The 19,036-nt window shown below is 41.5% G+C and overlaps 1 protein-coding gene across 3 annotated transcripts in view; it reads left to right on the forward strand.

The window, feature by feature from the left end:
* The window catches only part of dennd5b (DENN/MADD domain containing 5B), an 82,690-nt gene extending 65,069 nt beyond the window's left edge, over positions 1–17,621 (forward strand). For all 3 annotated transcript variants that reach the window (XM_068586065.1, XM_068586061.1, XM_068586062.1), the window contains 6 exons: positions 3,423–3,541; positions 4,014–4,201; positions 5,602–5,684; positions 7,438–7,564; positions 10,934–11,108; positions 14,843–17,621. In XM_068586065.1, coding sequence (XP_068442166.1) covers positions 3,423–3,541; positions 4,014–4,201; positions 5,602–5,684; positions 7,438–7,564; positions 10,934–11,108; positions 14,843–15,026 — 876 coding nt within the window. In that variant the 3' untranslated portion in view covers positions 15,027–17,621. The remainder of the gene's footprint in view (positions 1–3,422; positions 3,542–4,013; positions 4,202–5,601; positions 5,685–7,437; positions 7,565–10,933; positions 11,109–14,842) is intronic.
* Positions 17,622–19,036: the final 1,415 nt, after the last annotated feature.

The raw sequence follows: 19,036 nt of genomic DNA on the forward strand, positions 1-19,036 counted from the left end.
TGTGCGTGGAGGTGACCCCAACTATATCTAGCTGGTACCGTTCCACCTCCTGCACCAGCTCCGGCTCTTTCCCCGCTAGCGAGGTGACGTTCCACGTCCCTAGAGCTAGTCCATGCTGCCGGCGATCGGCTCGCCCAGGTCTTCTGCCTGGTCTGCCGCCCGGTCTGCATTGCACCCGACCCCGATGATCCTCTCCGCGGGTGGTGGGTCCACGGAGTGGCTGCGGCACCATGTAGTTCTTTCGGGCTAAGCCTGACCGGGCCCCATGGGCGAAAGCCCGGCCACCAGACGCTCGCCGACGAGCTCGCCTCCCAGGTCTGGCTCCAGGAGGGTGCCCCGGTTTCCCTTGTCCGGGCGAGGTGACTAAGCTGTTAGTGCTGCTTTCCATCAGGATTTTTTGAACCGCTCTTAGTCTGGGCTCTCCCCCGAAACCTGTTTGCCTTGGGAGACCCTACCCAACTTTGCCCAATCCTATTATATATATATTATAAATAATACATAATAATAAATTAGCATAATTATTCAATATATAATATAATATTAGGGCTGTGAAATGATTAAAATGTTTAATCAGATTAATCACAGGTTTCTGTGGATTAATCATAATTAATCACATATTACCGATACTCTCGGTATATTTTTGTAAAAACATAAATATTTATGATAAAAGACGGATATATACATTGTCATTTATACATTGGACTGCTGTTGTAAACAATGCAGTTATAGGCTGTATGGTGAACCCCGTTATCGTTTCATCCCGCTCCAGTCATCTACGCTATCGTTAGCTCATAAAAAAAGAATGAGTCGTGCTAAACTTCCCAAAAAAAGTTTATCGCTGAAATTCCAGTTGATTATTGATGCAGCAATGTTTTATGCTGAACTAGTTTCTTCAGAGCGTAACAGGATATTTGTCGCGAGTGGAGGTGACGAGGTGCTCAGTGTTGCCAGATTGGTGATGGCGTAGTATCGTACCAAAGGCTCAAAATGGTTGTATTTGGAGGATAATTATCGTGCATCTGGCAACCCTGAGATCGGTCGACCAATGACAGTTCTCTCTACAGTTAGAGGTCACGCATGCCAGTGAATGTAAGATACCGTTTCAAAACTTGTAAGAGCGTAAAAACTAATTTGTGAAAGACTCAGAGAAACATAAATATCACACGAGGCAAAATCCCGGACGTTTTGGAATCCCTGCCGGACGCATTTTTAGGTCTCGAAAAGAGGACATGTCCGGGAAAAAAGAGGACGTCTGGTCACCAGGTAATTCTCATTACTCACAGAAGTCCAGTGATCCCCTGTCAGTGCCACATGATCCGTAGCAGCCAAGTCATTTTCCGTTTTGTTCTTTCCAGCTTTATACAGCGCGTGGATTTGTTTCATGATTCTGCGTCTTTGCGGTGATTTGATGCTCGGGTTCCCCATTGCCACTCACAAAACTTTGGTCAACCTCTCATCCTCAACAATATTAATTCCGCAACTGTGCTACTCAGCTTGTCACAGGCAGACTTAGTGAGGGGTCTTTGTTGTTCAATGAAGCTGGTTTGACGCATTCCTCTTGAACGCCCCTCGCCGACCAACATGCTGCACGTTGAGATGTTACTTTAGGCTGATTGTGCTGGTGAAACGACAACGTCTTCCCGAGTGAACATCTGACATCTACGTCTAGCTGCATTAGAGCGGAAATAGTTCAATAGGTATATTGGAAGCTCATTCTGCGCATGCGTTAAAAAAATGTACGCATTAATCCTGTAATTTAATCATAATGCGTTAACGCGTTATTTTTCACAGCTCGACATAATATATAGAAATTAATTTGATCAAAATAAATAAGATCAGCTGTGTTGTAATTAGTGTTGGTGCACTTCCACAACCTATAACCTACATCATTCACAAATCCAAAAACAATCGTACAATATAGACGGCAGGTAAGTTGTTATTGCTCTTGATACAAAAACTAAGCGGCATCTCAGCAGTCACCTTGTTCTGATGAGGACACTACTCTGCTGTTGGATAAATTAGCCCACCCTAGAGCCATGCATCACTTCCTGCTCCCCTGCATGTGTGTTTGGGTGCGTGTTGCCAAAGCTGATGTTTGTGTTCTTTTTGCATGCTGGTTAATGTTCTTGTTTTTTGATTGTGAGATCGCCACACCACCAATTGGATTGTCCATCCGCTGTGCGTTAACAAGTGTTTCCATCTCCCTCAGTCGGCTTTCAGGCCTCACATGCACATCTCCGCCTTGTTCAAGGTTAGAGGAAGCCCCTGCTCCACCTCTCATCCACCTCTGTCTGTCCTGTAGCCTGTGGTGTCATGTTAACTGTGTATTAGGTCATAGCCTGCTAAATGTGTTTTTAGAGCCATGAATGTAAATGTTGCTCTGTATTATATTTCACGTCTGAACTGTAAATATTAGCGCTGCTCAAACCTACGAAGATACTTGGATTAAAGAAAGTTTCATGTAGCTAAGTGAGTTACTAAGTGTGGAAACTTCAGCATTCTGGGATGGCATTCTTGAAAGGAGTTAAGGGTTTGATTCAACTAAATCTTATTTCCATGGAGTTCATGAATTCATCAGGGGAATGAGATGGAGAAACATGTAGAAAGCTGAGCAAATCTTAATAACATCACTGTACATGGCTTCCTGCCCAAAATGAAAGTCGCCACTTGGATTTAATTAAGCAAATGGGTACCAGCCTCCAATTGGATAATTACTGCATGGGATTTTTTCTTCCCTAATGGCATGGGCATATTCCAAGATGACAATGTCATGATTCATCGGGATCAAATTGTGAAAGAGTGGTTGAGGGTGCATGAGACATCATTTTCACACATGGATTGGCCATCACAGAGTCCAGACCTTAACCCCATTAAGAATCTTTGGGCTGTGCTGGAGAAGCTTTGCGCTACGGTCAGACTCTACCATCGTCAATCCAAAATCTTGGTGAGAAATTAATGCGACACCGGATCAAAATAAATCTTGTGACATTGCAGAAGCTTATCGAAACAATGCCACAGCGAATGCGTGCCGTAATCAAAGCTAAAGGCGGTCCAACAAAATATTAGTGTGTGTGTGTGTGTGTGTGTGTGTGTGACTTTTTTTTTTTTGGCCAGGCAGTGTATTTATCCAACTAAAAGAGGGAAGGGAAGTTCTGTACCAGGACTGAGTGCGGCAGATCGTGCTGCAGTAAAATGAGAGGTTTTCTAAAGGGACTCAGAAACACAACCACTATTCCGCAGGGGGGACTAGAATCAACAATAAATGAAAGTTCCTTGTAGTAACTTTAATTTAATCAAAGATAGTGACATATTGTCAGATAGTAAAAACAGCAGCAGTAATACCAGTCTGTTATGCACTGATAAAGTATATAAAGTATGATTTGATATTAATGAGATTTTTTTCTCTATGTGCCTGTGCTTAGTGTCAGAACCTGGGGAAGCTGACCACGGTGCAGCTGGGTCACGATAACGCTGGCCTGCTGGCAAAATGGCTGGTGGACTGCGTCATGGTACGCAATGAGATCACAGGACACACTTACAGGTGAGTGAAGGCGACCACCCACACTCCACAGCTATCTGAGTCAAGGACATTTATGGTTCACAGATGACATTGACAGGCAAAAATGAGAAACACCGTGGTATATAGCCGTTTAAGATTCTGGCATTCAATGTAAACATTTGGTCACGAAATTATAAACTATAAATTCCTAAAAATATAAACTCAATAATATTTCAAAAAAATATATAATTCCGAAAAGAAAGCAGGAAGAGAATCAGTCTGTCAAATCCAACATCAGTTCCAGACTAAGAAAACTTTAACTTCCTTTGAGCTTTTTGCAGTTTTGAATATGAAGCCAGGCATTTATTGTTGCTTTTTAAATACATAACTTGCTAAGAACGAAAGAAACAAAACTAGGTAAAGAAAATAACAACATTTTACCAACCAACTATACAAAAACCGATCCATCAAAGCTCCTCACCACCCTGTTGTCTCCCTGGCCCACCCCCTCTAGGTTTCCATGTGGTCGGTGGCTCGGTAAGGGTGTGGACGACGGCAGCCTGGAGAGGGTCCTGTTCGGTGAGCTGGCGGTGCCCAGCGTAGAGGAGGATTCAGGGAGAGGCTGCTGTACACCCCCGCTGCAGCGCTCCCCATCCCAAACCAGACGCATCAGCATCACGTCGCTGTCTGGACGAGGATACAGTGAGTGTCTGTCAGGACTCACATGCAGCTCTGCAAACACTCTCTCCTACCCACTCTGATTTACATAGCCGTTCCACTCAAAAATGCTGAATTACTTTCAGATTTTTTTAAATTTAAATTTTGAGAGAATTAACAACAACAAATACACTTAACTAACATGTTTCTAACTGGCGAGAGTTTTGTCTCTATTCTTTTGTTTAATTAACACCAAATTACAGAGTTATTTCTAGGAAACTACAATTAGTCATTTTGCCTACCTAGGCAAAATGACTAATTGCAGTTGCAGTTATAAAACCTGTTTCAGTAGGCCATCCAGAGTTTGGCACCCAAGAGTCCAAGTTTTACATTTTTCTTTCGCGCTCCAACTCTCTTTGGAGGTATTTAAGGCATCTGTGACCATCTGATCTGGCACAAGCAGAAGCTTCTGAACAGATAGATACCACCAAAGGCCAGGCGGACATTGTCTTAGCAAAAATCCACTCGGAACTGAGAGAAAATAGTGTCCAACTTTTTTTTTTTCCTACCTATTTAGAGGTTGAAAAAATACTGCCTTGGGTACAGCATCTGCAATGCGGAGAACAACGTGAAAGAAGCTGCATGCTGTACTGTTTGTAACCTACATTTATTTTCACTGCTTCAATTGATTGAATTTCTGATTATGAATAATACCTACATACTGATCCGCCATACACATATTCAAACTCCTGGTTATATTGTAATCTACACAAAAATGTATATACCAGTGGCGTGCATATCGGCCATAGGCCTTCACTGCGTGCCGTATAGTCCACATCACGGCCAGACTGGGGGAAAAAAGTGTCATACCTGACCGGCAGAGCTGCTCCACTGTATGACGCAAAAAAAAAGAGGAAACTGCAGTTGAACAATGCGTGGGGCCTGATCCAAGAAACCACTTCATCCGAACACACACACACACACACACAGATGCTGCACCTCGGAGGGCAGAGCTGCGCCGGCAGCAGTGTGTAAAGATTAAATACACCTGGACATGGAAAAAATAAGTTTCATAAGCCAGCATTTCACTCACCACATTTTCGTCTTCTGTGTGAAAGGCGTCATCGGTACACAAGCAAGTCATAATCCACCAGCAAGGTAGCTTATAAATGTAAAAAAAATCAGAAATATATTTGTGATTTTTTTTTTTTGCATGTATATAAATCATCGGAATGTATTCGTGAATCCTTCTGTGTGCATTTGTAAATCAAATATATTTGTGAATTGATTTGTGCGCATTTGTAAATCTTTATGTGCATTTGTGAATTTATGTGCAAATTTGTGAATCTTTCTCTGCGCATTTACCATTATTGAGACTGTACTGGCTCCATACATCCCTGCTTCTCTCTGCTTGTATATGAACGCGGCCGTTTCCTTGATTCCAGAGCCGACTTCAGTCCAAATCCAGGAGGCCATTGGAGAGGCTGTGAACAACATTGTCAAGCATTTCCACAAGCCAGAGAAAGAGGTGAGTGACGGATCTCCTTTTCAGATGCTGAATTTTATTTTTTGAATCAATGCCGTACTTTCTCTGAACATCACCAGACCGCATGGATTCTCTCTGTTGCTATTTGACTGTCCTATATGTTTTACTCACGAAAGTGGTGGTCTAATGGCCCGTCCTGCAGATGTACAAATGACTCGGGCCTCAGAGGTACCTAATATTTATATTAAAAAAATATTGGCAATATAGTTATCATAACTATGAGGATTTTTTGTTGCATATTTTTTGGTGCCCCCCTCCGGGCCTGGTGCCCTACGCACAGCACGTAGTGTACCTTATGGGAGCAGCGGCGCTGACGACACATCTGATAAAACTTGATGTATGAATCTTTACGTGTTCTTGTTCGACTTGTAGTCTTGTAGTGTGGCAGGACAAACAACCTGTGACCACATGGAATCAATGATTCACATCTTTCAGGGCTACAGGCCCACACTCCATCACTCCTCTGACAGAGGGGACTCAGGCATGTGTATATCACAAAACAGGCCGAACAAGAGATATATTTAATTGCTCAAAAAAAGAGAGAGACGATGCCAAATACGCGCCGCGACAAATACGCACCGCGCGCCGGACAGCTCCAGTCGCGGGACTGGAGCTGTCCGGCGCATATTGAAATACGGGACAGGCGGCAGTCCCGTATTTCAATCACAGCCTTCTTTATTTGTGTCAGTGAAAAAAGAGAAACATATAACAGTTAAGTGTAATCTGTGCCTTGGAGTCTTCCGCCTTGACTCTCCCTGTTACAGTTGCCTGAGCGACGTTGTTCAAAACTAAAGCTCATTAAAACATACCTGCGTTCAACGTCGGGGCAGGAACATCGAAGTGGTCTTGCTGTCATCAGCATCAATGGTGAATTGGCTCAGAAGCTCATATGATGACCTAATTAGTGATTTTGCAGCAAAGAAATGCAGACGTGTGCCTCTATAGAGCCTCCCAAAACTGTTGGAAATGCTTGATCCATACAGAATAGCATTATGGCTCTCTCAAAAATTATGTCTTTGTTTTGAATTTGACATGAATGTGTTTTAGCTGTTGTGACTTTTCGTCCTCTAAATCTTTCTTTTATTTAAGAAGATTGACTATTCTTGTTTGCACATATTGTTATTTAATGTAATGTATGTGTTTACTGAAGAAAAGTTTGCACTTTCAAATGTACAGTGTGTGTTGGTTTGGTGTTTTGAACTTTTAAACTGGCACAAACAAACTTTTTTTCCCAGGTGTGTGGCGGGAGGTGGGGGGCGGGGGGGCGTTCCACCATGAAGAAGTTACGCTTAGTCCACCAAAATGGCTAGCAGCGCCACTGTGTGTTGTCCTCTCTTCATTTTTCTTTGTTAACCAGCTAAAACTGCAGGATCCAGTTCAGGGACTAGTGGAGTCTGGAGAACCGGGGCACTATTGTAGCACTAGAATCTGTGTGAGTTTGCAGGGACATTTAGCCTCGATTTAGTTCTTAGTAACTCTTGTTACTTGTTTCATGCAAGCAAAGATGGTAAAACAATGGCGTTTTCCGTTAAAAGAAGAAATTCAAAGCATACTGGTGATGCCTCAACATGTCAGCGTTTGGTAAAAACCAAATAACTGCCTGCCTGCTAATGTTATTGTTCTCAACTTCTTTTAACAGGCTTAAAAAAGGGAGATTTTCTGTGGAATGGACTGATTTGTGTTTCTTTTGTGTGTTCTTTGTGTGTTCTCTGTGTCTCTGGGGGTCTGGATGCAGAGAGGCAGCCTCACCGTTCTGCTGTGTGGAGAGAGCAGCTTGGTGGCCGCTCTAGAGCAGTTCTTCCACCACGGCTTCAAGTCGGCGCGTCTCTTCCAGAAGACGGTGTTCATGTGGGACTTTGTGGGTGAGTGTGGAGGGGACAGTGCCATCTGCTGCCGACAACATGAGCTATTTAATGAAGTGTGGCTTCAGCCGCATGGGGTCGGAGACACCATACTGCAAGCACACTTTATGTTCTCATGCGGGTATATTATTAGTTGGAATGCTTTCAGCAGTCCAACTGTTGTTCTTCAAATCTTTAATAAACTTATTATTCTGTTTCTTCCGTATGTATTTTGGACCTTTTCAAGTCCTTCATATATTAAGCTACAGAAAAAAGTTAAATTATTCAAATATTCAGCTACTTGAGGAATCGATGCATATGACTTTTCAGATTTCCGACTTTTCAAATTTTTGAATTATTAAGCTTTTTATGATTTTTTTATGAATAGTTTTCAATGGAAAAAACCTTCAAATCATCTTCAACTTTAAACACTTTCAGGTTCTGCATTCAGCTAAAGACACCATTTAACTTTTAAAATGTTGACAAAACCTTCAGCAATTTTTCTATAATTTCAGCACAGAACACTTTTCATCAGGTGTAGTTTTCTATATATCTTCATATATATTCCACTATTTTCATATATATTCAGTTGTTTTCATATATATTCAGCTGTTTTGTTATTAGTTGGAATGCTTCAGCATGCTTCAGCATTCCAACTATTGTTCTTCTAATCTTTATTAAACTTCTTCATCTTCTATTTCTTCCGTACATATTTTGGACTTCTTCAGCTCCTTCATATTTTCAGCTACTGAAAAAAGTTAAATGTTTCAAATATTCAGCTACTTATGGACACGATGGCAACTTCCTTTCCATATTCCAGACCTTTTTAATTTTTGAATTATTAAGCTTTTTATGATTTTTTTTATCATTGGACCCAATGGGGAAATCTTCAAATCATCTTCAACTTCAAACGTTTAAAGTTTCTTTATACGCTAGAAACAATAGTTAAAAGCTAGAGCCAATATTTAAAAACTTTTTTTTAATATATTTTTTCAAATATTCAACTTATTCAGCTTTTTATCAAAACAAAAATGAATGATTTCCAATGAAGAACATCTTCAAATCTGTTTTCAACTTCAAAAGGTAAAGGCTCTGCCATGCCTTCAGCTTAAGACACTATTTCAAGTTCAAAATCTGGACAAAACGTTCAGCTATTACTGTATTACTGAACTTTTTTATATCTCTTATAGTGTTTTAACTGTCAATAATATCAGTTGTCTCATCAACTGCACGTCAATGGTTTGCAAGTACGCAGAAGATCAGTGGTTTGAATCTCAGCTTAGCCAACTTTGATCTGAAAAAATATATATATTTATTTTTTTCTTTTGTCGGACTGGACACCCTGGGAGGCCAGGGCATAGGTTTGACACCCTTGATTTAGATGATGCAGTTTTCTTTTTAACTCCAATTATACATTTAAATAACATGGATTTTCAACAGTTCAGTTAAATGCTTTTGAACTGTAACAATTTTCAGCAGGTATTTTGCCTTTTCTATATTTTCTATATGACTTTTCTAAGATTCGACCGGCCGTTTTCCCGAAAAATACAAAAAAGGGCGTGAAATTGTCCCATTCACTTGCATTGGGTTTCGCCGTGAAGAGAGCAAAAAAAACACTCATCTTTGTGCCCATAGTGACTCGCCATACTTGAACGTAGAGAAATGAATTAAAGTTTAAAATGTCGACAAAAGGCTCGAGTTTATTCGCCTAATTGTACATTTTTCGATAGCTCGCACAGTGTTCATGTAATTATTGTTCGAGTTTAGAAAAAATGTTTGAACAATTTCCAAGTTTACAATGGGTGTGTATGGCACGGAATGTTCATCGCTAGGGTGGAGCACCAACTGACAGAGTGGGAGAGACAGAAACTGGTAAAAAAAATAAAACGTATTTTGTCTTTACTCCCACAATGTTCACTCTTCATAGACCATTGTTGGATAGAAACGTAGGAAATATTGGACACGATATTGTGGTACAAATGCGTCGTGAAATCCAACAAACGCATACTTTTTTGTCAGAAAGCCTGAAAGCAACATCAAGTCCGACCAACTGCTCCATTTGACTCCATGTTAAATCTGACCAGATTTTTCTCCCAGAACATATGAGTTAAGTTGGCTAGGGTGTGCTGGCATCTGTTGCAACTCGCATCCAAATTGGGGTATATTTTAGCTCATCTTGCTTTTGAAAAGTGAGCTTGATGCAGAACTTTAAATTGGATGATGCCGAGTTTTGCACAAGAAGAGCTGTCATTCACTCTTTGTAGAGCACAGTTCCACATGTCTTCTTCTCTGTTACCCCCTAGCTCACCTTCCCAGTCCACCTTTATCTTTGCCAAGGAAATATTTTCAAGAGATGATATGCAGTCATGTATTCTTGAAATTAGCCACTTTGAGTCAGATGGAAGTTCGAGCATACCATCTAAAACTGGCACTGAAGAGATGTTAGGAGAATTGGGATCTTGACACTTCAGGAAGTGGTGGACTTGGAAATATCTAAACAAACTAGACCGAGGAAGATTAAATGTGTGTGATAAATCCTCAAAGCTGGTAAATATCCTGTTTATGTACATATCCTTAAATCTGACGATGCCTTTTCTTCACCAGAGAGAGAATGTAACATCCAATCTGGCTGGATGGAAGAGGTGGTTATTGCATGTAGGGCTTATGTCAAGAAGGTATTTAAAACCGAAGTTCCGTCTGAATTGAAACCATATTTTGAGGGGGTTTATGACGATTGGTGTGCTTGTGAAATGTGATATAGGGACTGGGAGACTAGACGTGACCAGTCCCAGGCCTTAAGTGAATTGTTTAGTAGTTTGATCCATGAGATTAAATTAGAGCCATAGCTAAATTTCTCCAAACATATAAATAAGTATTCCCATTCAACCCTGTCAAAAGCTTTCTCTGCATCCAGCGAGATAACCACTTCTGGTACCCTACTGGACACAGAAGAATGTATAATGTTTAAAAGCTGACGGATATTGGTAAATAATGTCGCCCCAAAATTAAACCGATTTGGTCAGCAGAGATCACATCACTCATTGTGATTTCTAGGCATAGGACAAGAGCTTTGGCCAGAATCTTAGCATCGCTGTTTAGGAGAGAGATGGGACGGTATGAGCCGCATTCTGTGTTATCTTTACGTGGCTTAAGGAGGAGAGTGATTGTTGCCTCAGTTAGTGTTTGTGGTAGTGATCCACCGGACAGAGAATCTAAAAACATATCTAGTAAAATTAGAGTTAGTTGCGACGTCTTATGGCAGTAGTAGCCACACTTTCAAAATTTCTTACAAAATTTTCTAGTTTGCTATTTAATTTTGGGTGATTCATTGGGAAAAGGTTTTGTTAATGTGGTGGAAACATGCCCTCCGCACCCTCTTTCCCTCTGCAGAGAAGGCTGTAACCTACATGGAGTCAGCTGACCAGATGGGGGACCTCCAGGAGACGGCCGAGCCCCTGGAGATGACCTGTAAGTCACTCTGTCACTACGTCAACGCAATCAACTCCACCCCAAGGAACATCGGCAAGGACGGCAAGTTCCAGCTGCTGGTGTGCCTCGGAGCGAGGTACGCTTAAATGAGAGCTGTCAGTTTATAATTCTGTCATGTGAAGAGTGTGCATACTAAAAATATGAGCGGAAATGTGGGAATCATGGTTTAGAAAATGCATTTACAGACAAAATGCAGCTTTTCTATTCTTGTTGTTCAAAGATTTATATGCACAAAATAGTTTATTTAGGATTTACTTTATTTACAATAAACAGTGATGATTCATGATCCTATATGTCGTATGGCCATACATTATCTCTAGATTATCATTATCAGAGAGAGAGAGAGGTGTATAATAACAATCCTCAATCATAAAATGAAATAATTAGTTACTTTTAAAAAGGATTATGTTCACAGAATCTACGGCAGAGGGCTATGGACAGCTCCATCAGACTAATGATCTGTGATAACGAAAGTTCGAAGGTATCTACAGTTCTATGAATCCTGGATAACCACCAGAGGCATTGATTCACACTAGATATATTCCGTCTTGCGCATGCGCAGGTCGAGTATTTATAACAACATAGTCGCCTGTGACCTCGGATGACCACCCCCCGCCCCCAGCCAGGTATAACTTCCAGCGTCATCCTGACATCAGTCCTGCGGAATCTTCTCGCTCTGTATGCACACAAGCCATAATCCAGTGGGGCTGGCGCTGTTTAGAAAGGGCACAGCGCTTCTTAGGTCTGTGATAACAGACAAAAAACTGCTCCGACTGCCGGATACATGTGGCCTCGACATAAGTTCTGAGGGTCCGCACTCGGGACCGAAAGCTCTGACCCTTCCTCTCCTAAGAGGAGGTTGGGGGGGTCAAATTGTGCAAGCTGGATAGGCTGGTTTAGGTACGAGTGTTCCAGCACCTCTGGGAGGAAACGCGGCATTAGGCTACAGTGGGCAGTACTGGGTGTACACCGCACACCAGTCGGAAAACTGCCTCCGTCTACAGCGGATCAATGAAAATGGGGGTAATGTCGTTTTATTTTGTAGTCTGTCTGTTTCCTCTGTCTCCCTGATTTATGTATATGGGTAAATCCCAATTCTCTAAATTGCATTCCCGTTTCCCTTACTTGCGTCACTTCCATCTTAGTCCCGCCCACCAGGGATGCATGGAGAGACGCAAGGAAACCAAGCGAGGAGAGAAGACGCAAGGAAGTATGTTTTAACAGACATGCGATGTGAAGCAATGTCAGTTTCTGATGACTGCAGCCGACTGACAGCTGATCTCAGCTGGATCAGCTCTGTGTCGCTTAAACAGCTGACGGAGTTGTTATCTGGTCCGCACCGTTTTTAGCGAACGTTCCAATAAAAATGCACTTACTATATTGATAAAAATTGTTGTATTTTTTCAGTGGATTTAATGTTTTTAAACTACAACTTATATAAATAAGACACAGTTATCAGTACAGAGAAAACATTTCCACTCTGACAGTCTGTTACTTGTTAAACAAACTGCATTGATTAATTATATACCGTGTTGTGTTCTCTGTCCTGCTACAGATCAAATCCTTGAAGAAAATAGTTTGTGGTCCCTTTTTTGTTCAGACCATTTTAACCAGATGGTGAATAAGAAAACAATCAAATATATAACTTTTATTTTGTGATCTTCTTCACTCCGGTATGAAACTCCAACTATCAGTCTGCTCAGCTGCAGCGTCCAATCAAATAATAGAGGAACAGTGAGGTGGCGTGTGGAGCGTTAAACACTTCCTGAAAGTCTGCACTTGGGGCTCCTCAATCATGGCTCCTCCGATTTCCCTCCTCAAAAAAAAAAAAAAAAACAGTTCCTCCATTATATGATCATAAAACTGATTTACGGCAGCTGACCTGTTGTGACAACAATGAGTGTCGCCAGGAAATGTAGCTCCACCCATTCAGCTTCTCGACGAGTGCCGGCACTTAAGCGGCGCCTGCCACTGACTCATCGCCAACACGCCGCTGAGTCGCCGCTCTCCTGGCGCCTGGCTGACGCCTGCCACACACTCGCCACGGACTCGCCGCTGCCAGTGATCGCACTCGTTGTCTCTCGAATGCACAGCTTAAGCTGTTAACCGTGAACATTTACCCGAAAGTACAGGCATTTCTCCATGTATTTATTAATAACTTAGTTTGATGTCTGTGTACTTTGTAATGTGTGAAGCCAGCTCATTGTTGGTACAAGACAGCTCATTGTTGGTCCAAGACACAAGCACTTTGGCTCGTATCACTTGGAGCAGGAAAGCTACTCCGGGTTCAGAGAATTGCTCCGGTGCTCCTTGTAGGAGAGCTCCTCTTGCCATCTTCTAACTGGGAGCGTTTAAAACACAGATATAGTTGTATGCTTTTCACGCAACATATTTTTCTACGCTCTCTGCCCGCTGCTGGGTGCTCAATGCTAACCTGTGTGCCTCTGCGCATCGGCGACGGAACAACGCCGTGCGCGATACAGAAAGTAGAGGAGAGAAGTGTTTACACACGACCACATAGAGACAGAAATGACAAGCTGTCGTGTAGATCCCATCAATAAAATATGACCATTTAGTTTGTTTATTACCACAACAAAGTGTAGACCTGTTCGATAGGAAAGAGAACCTTAAATGACGTATTCTGATCTGACGCTATAGAGAAAATTACAGAGGGGCGAGGGGTTTCCTCAGGGGGCGCCCCGCCGCCTTAATTCAATGGTAGGGGAAACTCTGAGTAATTGATGGTGTCCTAGCAGCGACTGTGACGACGAAAAATACGCGCCGCCGGCCTGTTATTACATCTTACCCGGATACAACACATGCAATGTTTTTCTGATTGGCTGTAGCCCATTTCTTTTTTCTTTTTTTGATTGGCTGATGAGTAGCTCCTCAAGTGGGGAAGGGCTTGATTCCTCCGTGGTGACAGTCACGCTCAACGCGTGACAGTCACGCTCAATGCGCGCTGCGGCACATTAAATAGCCTGGAGGTTTTTTTTTTAGCGTGAGAAATACGATGTGTGGCGGGAGGGCGTGATTTAAGACGCTCAATGCGTGACAGTCACGCTCAATGCGTGACAGTCACGCTCAATGCGTGACAGTCACGCTCAATGCGTGACAGTCACGCTCAATGCGTGACAGTCACGCTCAATGCGTGACAGTCACGCTCAATGCGTGACAGTCACGCTCAATGCGTGACAGTCACGCTCAATGCGTGACAGTCACGCTCAATTTCCGTCTTGTCTTACCTAATTTCCGTCTTGTCTTACCTAACGGAGCAGCGTTTTGTTATTTTAGTATTATAAAAGTATAGGCGCAAGAGAAACCCTCGGCTACACATGTTTGGTAAATGTCAAGCTGGAAATGACAACTAACGGTCGCGCAATTTAAATCTACTTGTTATTTTCAGTGCGCACTGATATGGAACGCTGGTTAATGTAAACAGGCTGTACAGTACTTTATTGTCTGACTAAACTACCCCTTGTGACTCACTCTCAACCAATCAGAATGCTTGATTTGATCGACCCGTATTATAATCCTTATTATAATACGGGTGGATCAAATCAAGTGAGTGCGCACTGATATGGTGCGCACTCACCATATCAGTGCGCATATTAGTGCGCACTCACCCGTATTATAATAAGAATTATAATACGGGTCGATCAAATCAAGCATTCTGATTGGTTGAGAGTGAGTCACCGTATTATAAAATCAATAAGGTACTTGAGGCAGTACTATATCTACAATAATGTGCTGTTCATTATAGAACATGTGCACAGCCTACAAACATTATCTCACTGTTTGTTTGATCAGGGACCGCCTGCTGCCCCAGTGGCTCCCCCTGCTGGTGGAATGCCCGGTGATCCCGCGGATGTATGAGGACACGGCCCTGCTCCGGGACCGCACCACCGTCAACGCCCTCATCGGAGTCCTGGAGACGCTCCACGACTTCCCCGTCACACTGGAAACCTCGCTGGTCAAAGGCATTGACCTTTAGCCCTCAGCAGAGACCAGCAGGCCGCCACAGCGGTCCCTTTTCCTCTAATACTTCCCTTCAGCTGCCTCCACCATTCCACGTTGAGCCTGATGGCTTTGGGATTAAATGCATAACCAGGAAAGGAGGAAGTGAGGGATACGTTTGATTACCAAAGCAAAAAGTTCCACTGCTTCCATGCGAGAGGGGGAGGCTTTGGATCGGCCATTAGCCTGGATGCAGTATTATTACCCTACCTGTGGCTATGAAAGACCCTTTTTCATTCAATGACAACCATGATTTATTTCATAAACTACAAATCCGAATCTCATTACATTGCTGTTTACCATTTTCCTGAACTAACCATTCGTTCCAGTTTTATTATCTTCCATTGCTGTTGCATATAATTCATTACGCTTAAAATCTACTTGAAGCAACATAAAGCTCGCCGTGATCCCTCGTCATCTGTTATAATTGTTTTAAGAGCGATTGTTTAACACATTCCATGAAAAGACCCAGTCTCTGAATATTTTCTGACTTCCCGGTCCTGTCGCTCTTAGTTCCAAGCCCACCAATTCTGACTGAAAACAGCCTGCAAATATATTTTTTTATTTCAATATTAATAATTTCTTAAAACAGCTAGTCACTTTAGCTTTTATCGCACATTACTGAAACAGTAGGATTTCTTTGGGACTATTTTTACTGGTGGATTAATGCACATTTGGTGCTCCAGTGAGTATTTGTGGCAGCTATTAGTGTGACACCGCACACAAACAATAATGAAGCCTTGTGTCTCAAATTAGGAACATTAAGAAGAAGATTTTGGGTCATAGAAAAATGTAAAATTGCACCAAGTAAGTCTTGATATTTTTCTTTGACCCAAAATCTTCTTCACAGCGACGTGTAGAAGATTTCCAAGCGGAGGTTCAACTAATGTTTCTGCAAGTTAATTTTAAATAGTGTACTGAAATGAGCTTCAACAGTGGCTGCTGGGAGGAAAGCACAGATTAACAGAAAAGAAAACGGAGTGAAGCACTCTTTGTGAACTTGCCAGTAAAATCCTGTGAAATACAGGCCAAACCACTGTTATGCTTCTTTAATCAGGAGCAGAGCTTTCCATGTGTGGAGCCTCCTGTAGATCCATCCGGATATAGGTGAGGACAGTGTGTCTACACTGTCTCCACAACCTATTAGTGTTAGCGAGCCTCCAGAAAGAAGAGACTGGGCGGTCACTGACACTGACTGGAACAGAATCCTGACGAACAGGCTGACGACGTCTTGTGATAAGGCTCCGAGTGTGGCTGAATGTAGGAATCACTGGATAAGAAGATCAAGCTGTAGAGAGTGGTCAAGAATATTGTTATTTTTTTTGTTTAAAAGACATATAATAAAGACGGATTAGATAGCAGTGCGTAATTTTACAAAGCAAGCTCTTAAAACTTAATTCCCGCTTTGCTTGAATAAAAAAGGACCGTCAGGTAAAATGGGAAGAACAGGATTTTGAGAAGTATTGCATTCAACCTCCACCTCCTTCAAACACATAAACTTTATCTTAATTTTCTTTAGGTGGAAACTTATATGTTTTTTTGTACACCGTTAAAACATTTGCTGCGTGTGAGATTTTGCCACTGTTGCTACTTCCTGCTGTCTGACAGAATCCCATCTAAGAATCAGTGTAGATACTCTCTTTAGTGGATGTTGACAGCACTAAATGTCTGACCCTCTCTGATCAAATCTAGATGCTAGATGAGTTTTGAAGGGACATAAAGTTATTGCAGTGTTTTCGCTCTCCTGTCATGGTCCATTTTCAATGTCTTGATTTCATGCATATATAATATATGTTAATCCGTGACAGCAGAGCTGGTATTTTAAGGCCATTAACGCCTGTGGAGGAACTGGACATGTTCCTGTCTTTAAGCCAGTAACCACTAATTCCACTTTCTGTGTTTTTGATCATGTTTAAACCCTCAGCAGGACTGCTGCACAATGTCTCACCTACCTCTCCTGAAGACACTTGTTTGTGTCTTCAGTAAAGATTTCTGGTGGAACATATTGTTGTGGACAATTTGAGACTTCTTAGACTGCTACACACTTTGCTGTCTACCCTGAACACATGTTGATGGGTTGGGGTTAAACCACCGTGGCTCAGGTCAAAAAGGAAATGCTACTGACAGGGACTGAGCATCCTGCTGGTGGCAAGTATGCCACCAGACAAATAGTCTGTGTAAGACTGACTACTGAGTTCTGATATTTATTATGAATATTTCAATAAAAAAAAAACAGTGTTAAAAGTCTTTGCGTGTTTGTACATGAACTCAATGTGTCCATTTCTTTTTAAATGTTAAATGGGGAGAGAAAAGAGGATTTTCTTAAAAATCAATGAGGGTTTTTTTTTTTAAAACGAACCATTTGTTGCACACACTTTTCTTGAACAACGCATCTTCTGAGAGTCTTTATTTAACTATAAATAAATTGTTCTTTTTTTTCAGTGACTACTACTAATAAGTAGGAGGGAACAAATTACTGAAAATAAACTTTTCAGGCTGGGCATAAACCAAAAATAGATTTTGAAAGAAATAAAATAATACATAGTTTATTTATTTTCCTTAAAGATTCTCAGAACACCAGTCTTTCAAAATTAATGAAACTTTTATGAATACTTAATGCTTCAGTCACTTTTCTGCCTCAAAACTAATTTCCACAAAGACGTTTCAGGCTGGAAAGAGACCTAAATAAGATTTTCTAAAGTTCAATTCTTAAAGAAAATCTAGTTTTCAACTCTGTTCAGCCTGAAACGTCTTTTAATTAATTTTCTCCAAGTGTCTCAGAAGCAATAAAGGTGGAAACGCATCTAAGTCAGTAAAGTTGAAAATATGTTTTCAGGCTGGGAAGGTACCAAAAGTGGATTTTCTTGGAGAATACATAGTTTACTTGTCTTCCTGCAATAACTTGTCTCAGAAAAACATGCATACAATTACATGATATTTTTGAACACCTGTTCCTACATAAAAGTTCCATGATATATTATGAATAGCTGATGCTTTCATCACTTAACTGACTAAAAATGAATTTCCTCCTTTTTGTATGCACCCAAAAGATGTTTCAGGTTGGGAAAGAGGCCAAAGGCCAAAAATGGATTTTCTTAAAGAACAGCTGCTAATTAGTTTACATGTGTTTTGTTATTTCTGTTAAACAGTACAGTTGTCTTTGTGTTCATGGGCCAAGAAGTATAGTTTAGAAAAGTGATGTATACTTGAACCTCTCCTGTCCCTGCCTATTGGTTGCTCGGGTGTCAAAATGGTTGGAAGCCAATCAGAACAAGTATAAAGAACTTTTCAAGGCACACTGAAGGCTGCCAGGACAGAGGACGGAGTCTCCTGTTGTCACCGCTCTTCCTGCTGGATAAAAGTGGATATGTACTTAAAGATAAAAGAGTAACTAGTTTACATGTGTTGTACAAATAATAATAATAATATGTAAACAAGCCTAACTCCTTATTGTCTGAATTTATTTGCAATTATATGAAAACATATATATTTGTGTTTTTTGCTTTCATGCAGATTGGGAAGAGGGTTGTGATGTGACTGCTCATGTTACTACAGGTACAACATTTTATTAAAATTAAGAACTTTACCACAGTGCTGTGGCAAAGTTGAGACTATTTCCTCTAGATAGGTTGTACAAGCAAGTACATATACTTCTATACCATCTCGCAGCCTATTTTGAACACTCACATTTTTATAGTCCTTACCTTAAGTTCCTCTGGCAGCTCCAGTCATCACCTCAGAATCACACTTTTCAGGACAGGTCACATCTTTGTGATTCTTTGCGATCTTTATGACAACTAAAGTCTTTTGTTGGAGCCAAGATGGGGTTTATTATTTGAGGGACGCACTGGGTGAATGTAGTTCCTTTATTTGAACACAGGGTGGCACATTCACTTTAAGAGGGCATAAAAGGAAGTGCCAGGTGATGGGAACAGGTGTGTGTGGATGGGAAGCACAATAGTTTTTTACTGTGCTCGTGTCAACCTG

Source organism: Clinocottus analis, unplaced genomic scaffold (genome assembly GCF_023055335.1).
Source record: "Clinocottus analis isolate CAN_PGR_092001 unplaced genomic scaffold, fCliAna1.0.p SCAF_20, whole genome shotgun sequence".
NCBI classification, from domain to species: Eukaryota; Metazoa; Chordata; class Actinopteri; order Perciformes; family Cottidae; genus Clinocottus; species Clinocottus analis.